Below are 20587 nucleotides of genomic sequence, written 5' to 3'. Positions count from 1 at the left end.
GAAACTATGCCACGTAAATCAATATCCAGTCTAAAAGTGTGTATTGAAACAGGAGGCGCTGACAGTGTGTAAACGTTTTCGTTAGGAAATGGACCAATTGCGCGTGGACTTCCAGGAGGTCCTACACATGCAGGGGGAGCAGGAGGAGGTGCTGCACTGGAGGGAGAGGGAACTTATCGCCCTGAAGGGGGCTCTGAAAGAGGAGGTGGAGACCCACGATGACGACGTGACCGCTCTCAAGGAGCAATATGAGCAGGAGGTGCAGAAGCTCCTGAGTGCCGTGGAACAGGCTAAAGAGGTACCAGGACAGATACCAGATGAACTTCAATCGCCTCTGAATGTTGTAACGTTCTTTCGACCCGTCCCTTACTGTACTATGCTGGAGCTTTGTTCCCAGTGCTGTCGTCACTCTGAATAACATGCAGAGCCGGTGTGTTTTCATCAAGGATGTTTTTCTTTTGTGCCACTGTGTGATTTCATGTTGTAAAGTTCAGTGATGCACCGATCCAACTGTTTTAGTCCCGATACCAGGTACCTTTGGGTACTGATCCAATCCATTACTTTTTAATGAACTTGGACCATTGGTGTCATTGAACACAAATTATTGAGATATAATACATTTTTAAGTTAACATGTCACAAATGCAGCAAATTAAGTCACTTTGCTTTGATTTCTGGCATGTTAGATGTGTTTCTTGGTATCTGATTTTAGTTTCAGGGAAATCTTCAGATACCAATATCCTATTTTAGCCTGGTATCAGAGTGATATCTGATACCAGTATCGGTATCGGTGCATCCCTAGTAAAATGAACACTGTCCTGTCCTGGAGGGTTGCACCATTGTTGCGTTACACGTACATAAGCTGAGGGAAAAGATGGACCTCACCTCCAGGACGATAAACCTAACGTTATCTAAATCTAAATCTCAGAGCAACACTTCGCTTGGCCAAGAGAAGACGGAGGTGGAGGAGGAGCGAGGTGAAGCCAGGGTCCAGGTGACGGAGCTGCGGCAGGCGAGAGACGAGCTGAGAGGACGCGTGGAGGAGCTGGAGAACAGGGTGGATCAGCTCAACAGTCTGATCCAGGAGTCCAGAGCCTTGGAGAAACTGCTGGGCCAACGAGCAAACCACCTGGAGGTGGGCTTGAGTTAGGGGGCATTCTGAACTCAGATGTTCTGGAAAAGACAAGTGTACCAGCTCAGACAAGGTTCTCACAAGGTCCAGACGACTTTCATCTTATAACATTCTAAATAGACCCAAGTTCACTTCCTGTTGCAATGCAAGGAAACTATAAAAGAAGGAAGGGCCATCACATCACTGTGTGAACGCACATTGGTGCCAAGTGTGGAAACATTCAGTTGTGCTGGCATTGAGTTGAATGGGCTCACCATCTCCATGTTTATGTCATTTAAACAGGTTATCACCTGGTTTGTCAGAATCATCTGCAATTTGTTGCATTGTTAACTAGCTAACGTTTGAGATATTGGTTTATGTACTATATTTCCTCAGATAGCTGGTATATTTCTATATTTTAATATAGGCTTCAATAGAACTGCCATCACAGTCTGGCATCAAGCAGAGCATGGTATGGTATTCTGACAGGATGACCCTTCCTTCTTTTATAGTTTCCTTGTTGCAGTGTTAGTTAATAGCAATAACTGACAAGGAAATAAACACAGGCAACGTGTTTCCAGTGAAACCATCTGGAAACCTCTATGTGACACGTTCAAAGCACCCGTTTTGTAACCATGTAAATCCAAATGTACACAAAGGGGCAGCCCCACAACCAGAGATACAAAATAGCAAGGCAGAGTCATGTTTTCATTCTCATGTTGATCGACTCAGCTCTTTTTTGTATCCACTTTTTCTCCTTATTTTTCGATTTTTTTCTCCCATCCCAATTTCGCCTCGCCAATTCTCCCTTCAATTCTCCCCTCCCCTGTCTCGAACGTTGCTAGACTATGCCTCCCACTGGTCGGCTGCAGTGAGGACCAAGCCTTGCATCTCGTGTCCCCTCCGGTACACGAGGAGGCAGCTGTCGCATCTTTTCACCTGAACAGTGCGATCTCTCAGTGGCGAGGAGTAACGCGTGGGAGGCTCACGCTGCCCCCGATACTTCCTGATTCTGCTGTACAGGCGCACCAACCGACCTGTAGGAGTCGCTGTCCACAACGTCCAATCCTCACCCACCGGCTTTCCCACCCCTAACACTGCCAATGTGTGTTAGTATGAACGACCAGCCAAGCCGGTAGCAATGCAGAGAGCTGGGCTCGAACCCAGCATCTCCTGCGTTAATGGCGAGCGCCTTGCCCACTGCGCCACTTAGCCGCCTCGCTCTTGAAAGTAGGACTAACACTAGATGGGAATAAAAATATATAAAACAGATCTATATTATTTATAGTGTGTTAAGAAAACCTTGTTTTTCAGTTACAGGTGAAACTGTATGTGAATTTATACCTCACATTTATATGGTAAAAAAATGAGAAAAAAAACGTGGTAGTCTACACCCTCCCCAGACCAACAGAGGAGACATGTGGTAGTCTACACCCTCCCCAGACCGACAGAGGACACATGTGGTAGTCTATACCCTCCCCAGTCCGACAGAGGAGACATACTACTAAAGTACTAAATACCTGTATGTCATGTATGTCCCTATGCCATAAATGTCATGATGTCATGTATGTTGTGAATGTCACTATGAATTGAAAATGGGGGACCCTGATGTAAACAAGACAAACGTCTTTCTCTGGTCTGCATCCCCTTAACAATTGTGTGTACTGAGCCTTACTGTATTGTACCCATTCTGCAATCTGTTAAATAAAGTTTTCATTCATTCATTCATTCACATGTGGTAGTCCCCAGACAAACAGAGGAGACATGTGGTAGTCTACACCCTCCCCAGACAAACAGAGGAGGCGTGTGGTAGTCTACACCCTCCCCAGACAAACAGAGGAGACATGTGGTAGTCTACACCCCCCCAGACCGACAGAGGAGACATGTGGTAGTCTACACCCTCCCTAGACTGACAGAGGAGACATGTGGTAGTCTACAACCTCCCCAGACCGACAGAGGAGACATGTGGTAGTCTACACCCTCCCCAGACTGACAGAGGAGACATGTGGTAGTCTACACCCTCCCCAGACCGACAGAGGAGACATGTGGTAGTCTACACCCTCCCCAGACTGACAGAGGAGACATGTGGTAGTCTACACCCTCCCCAGACTGACAGAGGAGACATGTGGTAGTCTACACCCTCCCCAGACAATCAGAGGAGGCGTGTGGTAGTCTACACCATCCCCAGACAAACAGAGGAGACATGTGGTAGTCTACACCCTCCCCAGACCGACAGAGGAGACATGTGGTAGTCTACACCCTCCCCAGACAATCAGAGGAGGCGTGTGGTAGTCTATACCCTCCCCAGACAATCAGAGGAGACATGTGGTAGTCTACACCCCCCCAGACCGACAGAGGAGACATGTGGTAGTCTACAACCTCCCCAGACCGACAGAGGAGACATGTGGTAGTCTACACCCTCCCCAGACTGACAGAGGAGACATGTGGTAGTCTACACCCTCCCCAGACTGACAGAGGAGACATGTGGTAGTCTACACCCTCCCCAGACTGACAGAGGAGACATGTGGTAGTCTACACCCTCCCCAGACCGACAGAGGAGACATGTGGTAGTCTACACCCCCCCAGATCGACAGAGGAGACATGTGGTAGTCTACACCCTCCCCAGACTGACAGTAGGGCGAAGCAACAACCAGGAAGGGAATTGGCTACATGATTGGGGGAGTAAAAAATGTATATATATATATATATATATGCTCATCTGTATCTTTTTGAATATCTACTTGCACCCTTTTTATCTTGTTTACCTATTTGCTTGTAGGTGTTGTAAATGATGTACGTTAAGTTCTGATGTGCTATATTCTGCCCCCCCTTCCTTTGTCAGAGGGAGAAGGAGCACGTGGAGGAGACGCTAACAGACGTGAGGGCGAGGGAGGAGGAGATGTGCCAGTCTAACCAAGCCCTGGCCATACACCTGGAGGACGTGCAGGTATGAGACCAGGATCCTTCACCGTATTCACACGGCGGCCATTTTGCTCTTATGTCACGCACGGGTTGGGTTCCTTTTCACTCTGTTCCCACCTTGGGAACAATGTGGAAAAGGAACCAACCTCTGAGCCCAAAATGTCCACCGTGTGGATACAGTCGACAGTATTATCAGAAAGTACTTTGACCACCACAGAGCTGTGAGGTGAGTCCTATCTCCCCTTTCCTCACATTTCCTGTGACAGAGCAAGTTGACTAAGATGAACCACGAGCACCGTGAGCTGAAGGAGAAGCTCCGGGAGGAGAAGAGCCGCCTAGAGGAGCTGTGGAGGTCAAAGAACGAGCTGCAGGAGGAGAGGAGGTTGCAGGACAGGACTGTGGAGCAGCTCCAGAGGAAGGTGAGAGGAGGAGGAGGAGAAGAAGAAGGAGTGGTGGAGAGAGAGAGAGGGATGGGGGTGATCTATAGACTGGGTTACTGGTCACCAAGGAGGAATTTGCGTGGGAAGCGGTGTTGTGTGTGAACTACTCACCTCACGCTGAACCCACTCTGGAACAGAGGTCCTGGTAACCATGTCAACCCTGGTGATACACATCAGGCTACGGATTGGCATTTTAACCAGATTTTGTCCCCCATCTAAGCAGATTTAATTTGTTGTGATTTAGTCCAGAATTCCCTTACTGTCTATGGTACGGTATGGTATGGTGGGGAGATAACAGATATACCAGAGTGAAACCTTTGACCAGAACATCTCTAAATGTTACTTGTCCTTTCGGACAAGTTATGTTTTTGTAGGTTTTTATTGATTTTTGTTACCGGGCAGACCGGTAGATAGAGAGAGAGAGAGAGAGAGGAGGAATGGGAGATAGACTGGGGAAGACATTCTGCAAAGGCAAAGGGTTATTGGGTGCATCACTTTGCAATGCATAAGGGCAGTGGCGGCTGATGAATTTTTCTCCAGGGGGGTCGATACCAAAAATTAACATGTAACAAGGTATCACAATGTCACACAGCACACAAACACGCGCGTGCGCACGCATCGCAAAACCACACACTGAGTAGCCTACTGTGTGCGTCAGAGCGTCGGTGAAACCACAAGCGTACGAATATTTAAGTAGGTACAGTTACAGTACAACTATCACCATTGCCATTAATCAATATGATCACAGTCCATGCAGCAGCCAGGTTTCCAAACACGCACATCCCGATCTCCCGATCTCTCTCTCTCTCTCTCTCTCTCTCTCTCTCTCTCTCTCTCTCTCTCTCGCTCTCTCTCGCTCTCTCTCACACAGCATTAACCTCACGTGGGATCCCAAGCAGATCAGACCTAGTATACTACTGTATATGAATAACGTCAGTATGAGACTATGAGTACAGCATAGTTTGCATATTGTTAAAAGAGCCAAGGCTGGCTTGTGTAAATTAAACATAATGACTTTCAGCTGTCCACAAAAAAATATATAGCTTGTTGTTGTTGTTGTTGTTGTTGTTGTTATTATCGAACCAGCTAAGACAGAGTATAGCCTAACCCTTCAAGCTTTGTGGTCCAGGCTTGAACTTCCCATAAAAGTGTCCATATAAATCTATTTAGTTAGATCCAACACTACAGTACAGTATCTTGTGATTATTATCAATTTCCGACAACTCCTAGCCGAGCGTATTTCCCTACTAGACTCGAGGTGAGTAGGGACTTAATGTCACGTGCCACTCTCAGCCAATCGAGTGACTACTTCGGGCACTAGAGCAAGCGCCCTCGAGATATCATATTTGATTGTGTTATGTTGTACGTACGTATTTATTTACGTACGTATGAATTAGCATTTTGCCCTGTGAGTTGCGCACCTTCGGTGGAGCTGAGATCGAGCGCTCATGAAAAAGGAGTGGAGGGGGCTAGGGGCCGGGGGGCGTGAATACTTTCCCCAAGGCAGTTGTATCAGGCCGCGTAAACCGAACGCGGAAGGACAACTGCCTTGGGGAAAGTATTCACGCGGCCAAAGAATTCTTTCTTCTTCTTCTTTTAACCAGGGGGGGCGGCGCTCTAGCGCCCTCTATTGACCAGCCGCCACTGCATGAGGGTCATCCTTTTGTGTTAAATGGCTGCATAAAGCAAGCATTTGTTGACTCTCATGTTGATAAGAGTATTAAAACTTGAAAAAGATCTGTTTAAGGTAGATTTAGAACAGATAAAAAATATGCGTTTAATTTGCGATTAATCACAAACTTTAACTGCCGAAGGTTAAATTCATGATATACCATCCCTTGCCAGCTCTATTTGTCTATGGAGAAGTTCCCCTTCTTTGCAGGGCTATAACTTTTTAAATTCTATTGCTAGATTGCCATTATTAGGGCCCATTCAATGTCCTATATGTATTGTTCAGGGTGTATCATATTCATACTAAAATATGATCTAAAGTATAAGTATGTTTTCATCTCTTTCTGCAGCTTTCTCCAGAATGTGATTTATAGCCCCAAATGCATTATATTGATGATCAAATACAGTTTGGTAGCGATCGGTGCCAGATGAAAAATGTCAAATGGACGTGCTTCTAGAAGTTTCTACGTATCATCTGATGATGACCCGATGGGCGGGGGATCGTTTATAATTCTGTGGGCAACGTTATACCATTCATCTAATGTGGGTCAAATGTTCATCATAGCAGTTAGTGTCGAACACGGTAATACTACACGCTAAAACTCACCCCAGTCTCCGCGGGCCGTTGGGCGATCAGCGTGGGGTAGACAGTTTTCCATTATGGGATGTCGAAATACCCGGTCCATTTCCAGGTTGTATAATAGTATATACGTCCAAATAACGTTGTTTATTGAGTTAGGGCGAGCAATCTATTATCGAGTGTTTCAAGATGGAGTCGCGGGAGCTATAGAGAGTGGCCGGAAGTAATATGGGTGATCAGCACTTCATCCACATGACTTCCTGTTTGGCGCTTCTGCCGATCGGCCACCAGATGGCGCTCTTGAACCGCTAGAGGGTTGAGAGGAGGCCAGCACTGTGTCTCAGGGCTGCGGAGGAAAAATATGATTTCGATCACAGATTTTTGAAATATTGATATTAAAGACGAGTTAGGGCGTCCTCTGCAACTTTAGCATGGCTAGGAAAGACGCCTAAACACGTTTTCGGCACTTAAAGTGTTAACTATGGACAATCATGCGATTAATCAAATTAAATATTTTAATCGATTGACAGCCTTATATCCCTTACCTATACTCTTACTAGTTATATGTATGACTTACCATATGAATTACTACCATTGTAACTGAGGGGTACAATTCCCTGACTGTATTACTAGATATGATACTTACTACCACTACCTTTGTACTTAATATTCGGCCACCCAGTACACGGCATAAATATATTATCATGAACACTCTCACGTAGATGAAACGGATCCAACACAAATGTACGAATTAGAAACAGGTCTTTATTTCTACACAGCGATGGTGTGTAGAATAAGCACTTAATCACTTAATTACATTTATGAATTGAAATAGTATGCACTTTTATGGCAAGGAGTATTCGTCGGTATATCAATAGAGAATGTCCAATCTCTGAAGGCGCAGGTGGTAAATATACGACCTGGAATAGTTAAGGAATAACAGCAATGATACTTTAATGATTATACTAGATACACTAGAGGGGGTTAATCCGGTCGCTTGTAAGCCGACAGGAGTAGGAGGGGGGGGGGGGGGTAGAATCCGGCTGCCTCGTCCGGCCAAGGGTATCCCAGGTGAACCCACTGTAGTGCCGTTCAATGCGCCGGCGATCCTTGGACCACAGATGAAAGCAGGTGGACTCTTTGTGGGCCGGCTCTCTCCGGTCCACGGGGGAGAGACGTGAAGCGACCTCGTCTTGCAGAGCGTCTCCTCACCTTGCGTCCTCTCCAGGGGGGGGGGGTTCCAACACACGGCAGTGTCGGGGGTCTTTATCCATGGAATAATCAAAGTATCCAAAGCATAATCCGTGCCTGGGAAGGCGGGCTGTCGTCGGTAGAATAATCCGGTATACAGGTCCACTCGCTCGTCGGCTCTGGGGCTCCTCGGGTGCAGCTTCACATAGGGTCAACCACCCTGGGTAAGCAGCCAGTTCTCTGCCCGAAACGATGGGGTACTGACTACGGTAGTATTCTCACCGCACGAAGCACTATATATTAACAGACTATTATTAGCTTAATAGACTACGTCCAACTCGACGATATAGTGCCAAATATGACTATTCAAATATTAATATACACGATGTCTCAATACCGATGGTAGGCGAACTTGGCCTTACTCCCACACGTGGCGTCGCGGGGAGGCTTTACGTCTGTGACTCTATTGGAGGGTAAGAAACTGGACTGAAAAGAAAGTCCTACTTTAGTAGCGCAGTATATATACGCACTATGAACAAATAGTCCCATTAGTGGTGCGGTAGCCAAATTCCTACGCGGAACTAGGACTTGTTCGTATATGTCGAGCGGTACGTTTGAACTGGGTCTGAGGGGTATGGCAGCCTGGCACCAAGGTCTCGACCAATAGTAGAATGGAGACTATTATGGGATGTTCAGTAGGCTAGAATGGATATTCAATGCATATTGTACAAGGAATATACAAGGGATATCAGGGAATATTAGAGAATATACAAATACAATTAAATATATATATATAAATAAATATATATATTCGGTTTAATCTGGCCCTTCACAACAGCCACCCCCTGAATAGGTCCCAGACCTAATCAGTTAAACAGAGACAGATTAATCGCGTTGTCTATTTACACATAAGGGTTTGCTGTAGGGGTCAGTCAACTTCACAAAGTCATAGGGTTGTAGGGTCATGGTCATCATCGATTGTGTCTGGGAGTCGAGGCAGTTCTATGAGCCTTGCCACGGGACGGGTGTAAGTGCGACCCTGGACGAGCACTTCAGCTGCTCGGACCTTGCCGTCGGCACCGGTGATCACTTTGCTTACGCGGCCGGCCGGCCACATAGCTCTGGGCAGTGATTGATCAATAATCATGACGACTGTTCCTTCTGTCAAATTGTCTCTCTCCTTTACCCACTTCTGGCGGGTCTGTAGAGACGGTAGGTAGTGCAGTAGGAAACTGTTCCAAAACTTGTCGGCTAATACTTGGCTGTACCTCCACATTCGTCGGCCGTTCGCTTCTTCAGGCCGGTACATTGTCTGTGGTAATGCAGGATCTCGCCGCCCCATCAGGAGTGTGTTGGGGGTAACTGGGTCGATATCCGCCACATCACTGGAGACATATCCGAGGGGCTTCGAGTTAAGTACTCCCTCAATCTCCGTGAGGACTGTCATTAGGACTTCTTCCGCCACAGTCTGGGCCCCAAGTACTGCGTACAGGGCTGTCTTTATGGAGCGCACTTCTTGTTCCCAAGTGCCACCAAAGTGGGGTGCGTTTGGGGGGTTGAATTGGAAATCAACCTGTGCTGGAGCGAGGTGGGTCTTAAGTTCTGGGCCCATAGCTTGGAAGCTCTCTCTCAGCTCTCTTTCGCCGCCTTTGAAGTTTGTCCCATGATCGGACAATAGGGTAGACGGTCTTCCTTTCCGTGATGTGAATCTACGGAAGGCCATAAGGAATGAGTCTGTGCTCATGGTCGGGAGAAGCTCGATGTGTATCGCTCTGGTGGTCATGCATTTGAATACAATACCCCACCGCTTCTCGGTTCCTCTTCCTTTCTTTATGTGCAGCGGGCCAAAGCAGTCCATACCCGTTGAGTGGAATGGCTTGTCACCGATTCGGAGGCGACATGGAGGAAGGTCAGCCATCCTTGGTATGCTGGGCTGCGCGCGCCACTTGCGGCAGTCTAGACATGTTCGCTGGAAGCGTCGTACCGCCTCTCTTCCTTGTAGGATCCAGTAACGACGTCTGATTTCCGCGAAGACTCTTTCTGCTCCTGCGTGATGTACATCCTCATCGTATTTCTTTATAATCAGCTCTGTGACCTTGTGTCGGCTGTTCAATACGATCGGGTATTTAATGTCATCCGGTAGATTGGGGGCTCTGCGTAGGCGACCACCCACTCTGATGAGGGTATGAGCGTCGCTCTCGGGGGCCAGGTGAATTAATCTGCTGTCGGATGGGACGGGCTTTCCTCCCTGTAGACAGGCCAATTCATCAGGGAACGAGTCTCTCTGGGCTCGCTGCAGTAGAAGCAATTCTGCTTCCTCGTAGTTAGCTGCTGACATATCAGCGGGGGACTTGCACTCCGGGTGGTACTGCAGGAATGTTCTTTGTTGTGCACTCTCTATGGACGTGCAATCGTCTATGTTAGGGTCGGTGGAGGCTACGGTGCTCAATCCACAGAACACAGACTTCTTAATTTCCACCTCCTCTGGACTTGCTTCCCTCGGGATAGGCATGGGCCACTGTCCTTCCGGGAGTCTTAGGAATGCGGGGCCGTCACTGTAGACATTGCGACGGGTGAGGTCATCCAGGGGCATCCCCCGGGCGATGACGTCAGCTGGGTTCTGTTTTGTATCAACGTAGCGCCACTCTGTTTCTCCGGTTAACTCTTCGGTTAAGTCTTGAATCTCGGTGACTCTGACTCCCACGAAGACTTTGTACTTGCATGAGTCCGATTTGATCCAGGCGAGTACCGTCGTGGAATCTGACCACAGGATTGTTCTAGACACCGGTATGGTGAGCTCACGTTGGATGAGCGTGGCTAGGTGCGCTCCGGCTAGGGCTGCGCAGAGCTCTAGACGTGGGATAGATTGTTGCTTGCGTGGGGCTATTCTCGAGCGGGCGAGGACAAATGCTGTGTAGATCTCTCCCCCCTGGTCTTGGGCCCGCAAGTAGGCTACTGATCCGTATGCGACCTCTGAGGCGTCACTGAAGACGTGTAAGTCCATTTTACATGTCTCTGGCCTCACCGTGGGTGGGAAGTAGCTTCGGCGCATATTAACGCCTGGGAGTGAGTGGAGCTCCATCTCCCACTCTCTCCAGGTGGATGCAAGGTGTGCGGGAATGGGGTCGTCCCAGCCCTGGTCCTTGTCCCACAATGCTCGTACAATCATTTTTGCCCTGGTGGGGTACGGTAGAATACATCCTAGCGGGTCATATTGTCGGGCGAGTGTTGTGTACACACTCCGTCTGGTGGTCGGCGCCGCCGCCGGCCTTCCCTGCTCCGTAGTCAGGGGCTTGTGTCTGTAGTGAAGCGAATCTGTTTTGAATCGCCACACCAATCCCAGGGTCATCTCCTGGGCTTCTCCCGGGATTGTAGCCATCCAGGTCTCGCTGCTGGCTGCCTTGTCCTCGGAGGAGAGGCTGCGCAGTACTTGCGGATCGCTGCTGGCCCACTGCCTGAGATCAAAGCCGCCTTTGATCAATGAGGCGCGGAGTTTAATCAGGAGAGCCTCGGCTTCTTCCTGGGTTGAAAGGCTTTGTAGACAGTTGTCTACGTAGAAGCTGTTCTTTACGCTGTGTCGGACCTCTTCGTCCGCTGCTGGGTCCTCTGCTACATGTTTCTGTAGTGTAAATGTCGCACAGCAGGGGCTGCACGTCGTTCCGAAGGGGAGGACTTCCCATTGGTAGATGGCTGGGTGCTCATCTCCTGGCTTCTCTCTCCATAGGAACCGTAACAGGGGCTTGTCCGCCTCTACTAATCTCACCTGCAGGAACATTCCTTTAATGTCCCCGCTGATGGCCACCTTTTCCTGGCGGAAGCGGAGTAGAACGCCGAGTAGGGAGGGGCCGAGTGTGGGACCGGGCAGTAACTCTTTATTCAGATTTTGGGATCCGATCTGGTAGCTGCAGTTAAATACTATGCGGTCTTTACCGTTGTGATGGACCTTGTGGTGGGGCACGTACCACGATTCAGTGGTCTGGTCAGCCTCTTTAATGTCCATCTTTGTGACGTGTCCCGCTGTGATGAGCTTCTCAATCTCAGCGCGGTATACACTCTCTTGGGCGGGGTTCTTGGCTAAGCGCCGCTCCGTGTTTAGCAGGTACCGTTCTGTGGCGTCTGTCTTGGCGTGGAAAGTAGGCATTCCTTCTCGCCGCAGGAGTGGCGTGGCGTATCTCAACACGCCGTTGACCGGGACTCTCTTGGTCCCTGTCTCGAGGAGGTGAATGGCGTAAATGTCATCTTTAGAGCGAATGTCTTTCTTTCCGTTCTTAAAGGGCATTTGTTCCAAGGTCCATAGCCGTTCTACGTGTTGCAGGAGTGCGGTTTCTCCCTCTGTGACTCGGGAGTGGAGACATCTAGTGGCTGTACTTCGGTTGAGAGATTTGGCGAGCGGGCCTTGGAGAGTCCATCCCAAACGGGTCTCGACTGCTGCAGGGCAGCCTCGGGGTCCGGTATGAACCCGGTCTATCGGGACAATGAGGTCTGCATGGTCGGAGCCTATCAACAGGGTCGGCATAGCATTGTCTATGAGCGGGATCGGTAACTTGCGCAGATGTGTATATTTCTCCATCAGCTTGGCGACGGGGTATGTGTACCGCGACAGTCCTATTTCTTGGCTGGTGAAAGCGTCTGCAATCTGGTACCGTCGCTCAGGCTGGCCGCTTGCTGCGATAGAGAATGAGACATTCTCGCCCTTTATCGTCTTCAAATCTCGTCTTATTGTCCGAATTGTCATTTCGGTTTCGCTTCCCCGCAGCCCTAGCTGGGCCGCAGCGGAGGCGAGCAGCAGGGTCTTCTCTGACCCGTCATCGAGGACGGCGTAAGTGTCCAGGACTTTATTCTGGTAGCTTAGTGTCACACGCACTACTTTTAGGAGTACTCGGGCTCCACTGCTGCTGGCGGGATCGATGTACATGACGCTCGCTTTGCGGCTGGATGGTGCAGGTGAAGGGCGCCGTCTGTTACTGTCGTGAAGTATGTCCAGATGGGCTCCATCGCACTTGGTGCACCTTTTCTTTAAGCGGCATTCGGCTGCCATGTGTGAGCGCGCACAGCGAAAACAGCGCTTGTTGGACTTTATCCATTGACCTGCTTCCTCCGCGTTCAGCTTGGGGAAGGAGTCACATTGCGCTAGCCAGTGTTCTTTCTCACAGTAGGGGCACACTATCTTCCACTTCTCCGTTCTGGAGGGGGTACTGTGGCTCCTGCTGCTCGGTACTGACTCCGATTGGTGCATCACAGTCACCGATCTTCTTCCATCATTTAGTCGTCTGGTTCCTTCTCTGGAGCCAGGGGTGCTCCGTCCGAATGTATCTAGCCGTAGGCTGCTGACTTCTCTCGCCAGGAAGTCTGCTAGATCGAGGAGGTTCGGTTCGGGGCCATTCGGGTCTCTGTGGTCCCTCTGCCGCCTAAAGCGCTCCTGACGAGCGGGCGGCAGCTTCTCCAGGATCCTTTCCACATTTGAGTTGGCGTAAAGTTCATGCCTCCCCTTCTCTCTTTGCGCTCCCAACATCCCTACCAGGGACTGCACTCTGATGGACAGGTCGTCCAGTGCTCGATTGTCTATTGCTGGGGGTAAGCGGTCGATGTGTCGGATCTCCTGGATCACGTAATCCCATATGCGCCCATACCTCTGGTCCAATGCTACCAGCGCTGCTGTGTATGGGGTGGTGGAAGTCGCGTAGGCGAGCGCTATATTATGTGCGCGGGGCACCTTTAAGTGCTTCAGTAGGATGGCGTATTTGTGGCGTTCATCCAATACATCCACCAACATGGTCTCCAGACACATGCGGAGTTCTGTATACTGGGCCCGGTTCTCTTGGGTGAAGTCGGGTACCATAGGCGTGCCAATGTATGACGCTGACTGTGGATACATCGGCGAGCGTTGGGGGAGAGGCCTCCTAGGCGAGTCTCCTCCTGCTCCTTGGTATGGGCTGGTACCGGCAGTGTACCATGGCCCGCTTGTCCAGGTGCTGTTCCTCGGTGCGGGTCGTGCGTCGTGCTCACCCGGGTATAGAGTCGGGGGTCTGTAGCGCAGCTCCGCGGGAGTATAGCCTGGGCTGTACCGGACCTCCTGGTCCGGTAGAGTACTGTGCTGTCTTCGGACGTGGTTCTCCTCCTCTTCCTCTTCGTCTTCAGTTAGGTCATCCAGTGCTTGTAGTCTCTGGTTTAGCCTCTCCACAGGATATGCTGCTCCTTCCCGGTTGCTAGGTCTCGCTTGGACCGGTGGGGGGAGGTGGTCTGTGGGGGGTATAGACCTCGTCTGTTGGTCAAGTTCAGGGTTGTTTACTCGGCTAGGGGATGCCGCCCTGGAGGTGTGTCTAGACGAGTTCCTGGAGCCTCTGGCGGAGGGAGAGGGTGTTGTCCGTCTGATCAGCTGTTCTATTAGTTGCGACTGCTGTCTGTCGCGCGCTGCGTCCCGTTGAGCACCGGCTCGTTCTCGGGCCACATTCTCTTCCATCTGAATGCGTCTTATTTCTAGACGTATCTGCTCGTGTTCGCTTCGCTGCTGGATCTGCAGTCGGTCGCGTTCCGCAGCGGCGTTCAGGCTGATGAGGAAGGCCTGCTGTAGGGTCCTCTCTGCCTCGCTGGGAGAAGGCGGTTGTATAGGGGAGCCTTCCCTCGGGGTACTCCTTGCGGAGCCTTGGAGCTCTATCTCCACGGTGCTCTCCCCGTCTTCTTCCGTGCCGAGTTCTCTCTCGGTAGCGTTGTATTCCTCCCGGGACTCATCGGGGACTACTTCTTCAGTACTGGCGGGGTGTGAAGTCATGTCTGGTTCCCACTGGTCCCCACCGTGAACTTGGTCAGTTACATTAGAGCCCGTAGGGGCCTCTATGGTCGGGGTAGTCTGGGCGTTGGGGTTAGACATACTTTTACTTTCTAGTTTTACCGCGCTTACTGTTAGTAGAAGACTAGGTTGTTGACTGACAGCGTAAGCCTCTAAGTACTGAGGGAGCCGTCGTTCGCGCTGCGGGCGTTGGTTAGGAGGATCGTTTCGTGGAGTGTTCATCATAGGCCATTTCAATATTAATAACACTATATTAATATTACACTAATTACCCTCCGGCTCGAAGGACCAATTGTAACTGAGGGGTACAATTCCCTGACTGTATTACTAGGTATGATACTTACTACCACTACCTTTGTACTTAATATTCGGCCACCCAGTACACGGCATAAATATATTATCATGAACACTCTCACGTAGATGAAACGGATCCAACACAAATGTACGAATTAGAAACAGGTCTTTATTTCTACACAGCGATGGTGTGTAGAATAAGCACTTAATCACTTAATTACATTTATGAATTGAAATAGTATGCACTTTTATGGCAAGGAGTATTCGTCGGTATATCAATAGAGAATGTCCAATCTCTGAAGGCGCAGGTGGTAAATATACGACCTGGAATAGTTAAGGAATAACAGCAATGATACTTTAATGATTATACTAGATACACTAGAGGGGGTTAATCCGGTCGCTTGTAAGCCGACAGGAGTAGGAGGGGGGGGGGGGTAGAATCCGGCTGCCTCGTCCGGCCAAGGGTATCCCAGGTGAACCCACTGTAGTGCCGTTCAATGCGCCGGCGATCCTTGGACCACAGATGAAAGCAGGTGGACTCTTTGTGGGCCGGCTCTCTCCGGTCCACGGGGGAGAGACGTGAAGCGACCTCGTCTTGCAGAGCGTCTCCTCACCTTGCGTCCTCTCCAGGGGGGGGGGTTCCAACACACGGCAGTGTCGGGGGTCTTTATCCATGGAATAATCAAAGTATCCAAAGCATAATCCGTGCCTGGGAAGGCGGGCTGTCGTCGGTAGAATAATCCGGTATACAGGTCCACTCGCTTGTCGGCTCTGGGGCTCCTCGGGTGCAGCTTCACATAGGGTCAACCACCCTGGGTAAGCAGCCAGTTCTCTGCCCGAAACGATGGGGTACTGACTACGGTAGTATTCTCACCGCACGAAGCACTATATATTAACAGACTATTATTAGCTTAATAGACTACGTCCAACTCGACGATATAGTGCCAAATATGACTATTCAAATATTAATATACACGATGTCTCAATACCGATGGTAGGCGAACTTGGCCTTACTCCCACACGTGGCGTCGCGGGGAGGCTTTACGTCTGTGACTCTATTGGAGGGTAAGAAACTGGACTGAAAAGAAAGTCCTACTTTAGTAGCGCAGTATATATACGCACTATGAACAAATAGTCCCATTAGTGGTGCGGTAGCCAAATTCCTACGCGGAACTAGGACTTGTTCGTACATGTCGAGCGGTACGTTTGAACTGGGTCTGAGGGGTATGGCAGCCTGGCACCAAGGTCTCGACCAATAGTAGAATGGAGACTATTATGGGATGTTCAGTAGGCTAGAATGGATATTCAATGCATATTGTACAAGGAATATACAAGGGATATCAGGGAATATTAGAGAATATACAAATACAATTAAATATATATATATAAATAAATATATATATTCGGTTTAATCTGGCCCTTCACAACAACCATAGTGTCTCTTTATACCTTTATCTCTGTAAATAATAATACTATAACACTGTACATACATCTGATTTGCACTATTACTCAGTAGTACTCGTTTATATATTTTATATCCAGTCTATATATTAATCACCTGTACATTGTACTGTTGCACTTTACTGTTACATTTACTGTTGGATGCCAAACTTATTTTCCTCGTACTGTACTTGTGCTGTATAATGACAATACATTATTCTAATCGAATCTATGTATCTGGGTAATGTAATACTACCTCTTTGTTCTAACTTGTGTCTGCTCAGATGTGTAACATCATGGAAGACTGCGAGGCGGTAACAGACAAGCTCCAGAGCCAGATCGACGAGGCCCGAGAGAGGAGCATGAGGGAGCAGGCCGAGCTGCGGAGGCAGCTGCAGGAAAAGGGAGTGGAGGTGGAGAAATCCCAGCAGATGGCCAGAGCGCTGCAGGAAGAGGTGTGCCCCGCGCTTTCCTGCTGAGTCACCAATAGATGTTCTCCAGCGATAAGGGGCTATAATAATAAGACTTCTGTCCAGAAATATAGTTCCACTGTAAAACGTACCAGGGTGGGAAATGTGACATATGACATGTAAAACTAGGGCTGTCAAACTAAATGAATGTGTGCAATGTTTAGAGCAGGGGTCGGCAATTAAGTTTGGCCTCGGGCCACATTTTTTCCAAGCCATTACATGGCGGGCCAGAACCAAAAACAATGGCTAATTTAATAAATTGATAGTGAAAATGTTTTACCTCTGTGACAGACCACCTTATAACAAAGACATACATTTGTGGCAAAGGCAGAAAATGGATAAAAATAAATTAGCTGCATAGGTGGCATAATAAACTGTAAACGAGCAGTTTTTTATACTTTACATTATTATATATAATAAATGTGTGGACTGACCATGTAGCGGAGTCTAATTAATAAATTATTTGACATAGGCCTACTTTTTATTCTCATAATTATTACCCCATCCTCCCAGATATAGGACACATCACATTATTACTGGATTCAATGTTTGCACTGAACATTATACCTTTGTCTTTCTGCCATTTTATTATAAAACCAGAAGCAAGTGCCTCTCTCTATCCTCTCTTACGCGCAACCGTGCGTCTGTCTGGCAGCCCGTTCTGCGGAGCGCACTGGACTATTGAGAAATTATAGGAATTTTCCATTGGTTCTCCCAGCCCATGTGATCATTTCTAGCATTTCCATTGGCTATAGTGACAGACATAGATAATGATAAATAGATAGATAAAGTGGATTAGATGCAGTCCAGAGAAAGCAACCAATCTAGATATTTCAAGATTCTATGCCATACTTCCGCACACTGCCAGATTGCCTGTGCACAACGGAGAGATTTTTTGTTCCGATTTGACATCAATTTAATTGCATTGTTACTGTTCACATGGTGCCGTCACAGTCATATATAAGTAAAGATAAAGTTTGAATGACTTACTGAACTGGTATTTCTTATTTCATACCACACTGCTTGTTTGCTATTTCAGCACCAGGCGCTGTCCACCGACTTAATTTTTTCCATGTTGAGCAAGCACTACATTGCACCTCAAAGTATAATAAGCATGCTTTAGGTGGTGGTAGTTTCTCTGTTTGGACATTATATCTTAAATATATAGCCTAGCCTATAGTCGGTCTGATATATACAAAAATAAATAAAAATCATATTCTCTAAATAATCTGACGGGCCAGATATTATTTCTGGGGGGCCAATTTTGGCCCGCGGGCCGCCTTTTGCCGACCACTGGTTTCGAGTTTCGAGTTTTTGAATGTGTGTGAGATTATGTGCAAAATAACAGCATTGTTTGTTGGTGAAGTGCAGATGAGTCGACTAAAATGCCAAAAATGAGGCACCCCTAGAAATTATGTATCTTTCCAGACCTGTTCAGCTCCACGCTGTTTCACCATGTCCAGCAAGTGCTGTATGTAATCCCACATTGCCGTTGGTTGTCAGTAGATTGTGTCTCAGTGTGTTTCTACTCTGTCTTCAGCTGCTTCCTGTGGAGGAGGACTTGCAGAGGTGTCGCGGGGAGTGGGAGGAGGCAGAGCGGAGGGGCAGGCAATTACAGCAGCGGGTGGAGGAGCTGGAGGAGAGCAGCAGCGCCACGCTGGAGGAACGAGCCCGACACGTCAAACTCATGGAGGTAACTACCGCCACCCCAGCTCGACAAACTAAATCGACTTTCACACGATATCCATCCATGGGCATCCTAGTAACTCGTACCTAGTATGGTGCATGCCACATACTGGTACTTGTGAGGTCATGGGTTCCAATCCAACTCATAATTTTTGCCGCATAAAGACTACTATCTCTTAAAACAGAATTGCCTAAAAAAAATAGAAAGAAACAAATACGTTTCCATCACTCATATATGACAACTGATGTGTTATGTACATTCTCTGTACTGTGAACAAAAGCGAACAAAAAAAGGACCAACATTCCAAACTAGATAAACCTCAGGGTGATGGGACACTCCCTCCTAACAACAGGCAACAAAGACACAGGATGAAAGATCTAATGAAATATATCCTGGCAAGAAGGTATTGTGTTTTTAAAGCAGCTCCTTGGGCACTGTTGCCTATCAGGGTTGCCTGTCACTGTTGCCTATCACTGTTGCCTATCAGGGTTGCCTATCACTGTTGCCTATCAGGGTTTCCTATCACTGTTGCCTATCACTGTTGCCTATCAGGGTTGCCTATCACTGTTGCCTATCAGGGTTTCCTATCACTGTTGCCTATCACTGTTGCCTATCACTGTTGCCTATCAGGGTTGCCTATCACTGTTGCCTATCAGGGTTTCCTATCACTGTTGCCTATCACTGTTGCCTATCACTGTTGCCTATCAGGGTTGCCCGAAAGGGTGTTCTGTGTATCACTGCCTGTAGAGAGCTTTTAATCGACCCGCTGGTATCAATAAATCTGTCTTATTTTGTTTATTCATTCTTTAATTATTTATCAGGGAATACACTGAAGGGTGGGACCTTCATTTCTTATGATGCAGAGATGATATTAGACAGAATAAAAAACAAAGACAATAAGAATACACATATTAACATTGGTCAAAACAATTCCTAGTTCAGTAGAAAGCTATCCGCTTGCAAGCTAGCCTAGCTTAGCACAAATGAATGGAAGCAGATACGGACCACTAACCTAGCTGTTGGGCAAAAATACCTCTCCAGAGTTTTAAGCTAGGCTAGTGGTCCGTATCCGCTTCCATTAATTTGTGCTAAAATAGGCTAGCTTGCAGCCGGATAGCTTTCTACTGAACACACAGAGAATAAATTGGTATCTTATCTCCTTGTCTGACTCTGGAGAAGACACACATTTCCCCATACTGTTTGTGTGTTCCTTTAAGATTCATGAGCATATATTTTTAAATTACCCAGTGTTATCAGGGAATCAATATTCAAGTGCTTTATAGGTTATTCCACGAGTCCGGAGCACAAAATCTAAGAGCAGTCTTTCAGAGTTCTGAGCCAAGGAAGATGTAGTGTGATCTGCCTCGAGGTGTTTACCTGTTCAGCTACCCCTATTTACACTTGTCCTTGTGAATCATAAGGGTGCTGGGAACAGCCGTAGGTGCTCATACCTCAACACTGTTTGTCTCGCTGATGACAAAACATTTCACTGTGACATCATGTTGCTCAGTGTGTTCACTGTTGACACTGCTGTGTTTACTGTAAAAGAGTGAACGGACCTGTCTGAGTGTACAGGTCAGGGACTTGTCTGAGTGTACCTGGAGCCAGGGGTGTAGCTGGAGATTCTGGGCCCCATGAAATAATCTATTTGTGGGCCCCCAATCCATGCGAGCGCGCAAGCTTAAAACATTTGGGGCATTTATTTATTGATGAAAACGCATAATGGTTTTTACAATTTTTTGTATAATACAGGCAATTATACTTTTGAGTCATCTACATTAACTTACTTTAGGATAATAATAAAACCATATTAATAAAAAGATAATAATATTGTTCTCTGGGCCCCCCCCCCCAGTGCTGGGCCCTTGGAATCATCCTAACCCCCCCCCCCCCAGCTACTCTCCTGCCTGGAGCTCAAGTCTTCAGGTCAGGGGCTTGTCTGAGTGAACAGGTCAGGGACTTGTCTGAGTGTACAGGTCAGGGACTTGTCTGAGT

The 20587-nt window shown here is 48.0% G+C and overlaps 1 protein-coding gene across 3 annotated transcripts in view; it reads left to right on the top strand.

Moving 5' to 3' along the window:
• The window catches only part of LOC311245476 (cingulin-like protein 1), a 42853-nt gene that overhangs the window by 8433 nt on the left and 13833 nt on the right, over positions 1–20587 (top strand). For all 3 annotated transcript variants that reach the window (XM_084335324.1, XM_084335323.1, XM_084335322.1), the window contains exons 8-13: positions 86–298; positions 928–1134; positions 3953–4057; positions 4299–4451; positions 16720–16890; positions 18446–18598. In XM_084335324.1, coding sequence (XP_084191450.1) covers positions 86–298; positions 928–1134; positions 3953–4057; positions 4299–4451; positions 16720–16890; positions 18446–18598 — 1002 coding nt within the window. The remainder of the gene's footprint in view (positions 1–85; positions 299–927; positions 1135–3952; positions 4058–4298; positions 4452–16719; positions 16891–18445; positions 18599–20587) is intronic.

Source organism: Notolepis coatsorum (assembly GCF_963971535.1).
Source record: "Notolepis coatsorum genome assembly, chromosome: 18".
NCBI lineage: Eukaryota > Metazoa > Chordata > Actinopteri > Aulopiformes > Paralepididae > Notolepis > Notolepis coatsorum.
Note: the sequence above shows the minus strand (reverse complement) of the source record. Positions and strands in the feature narration are given on the sequence as shown.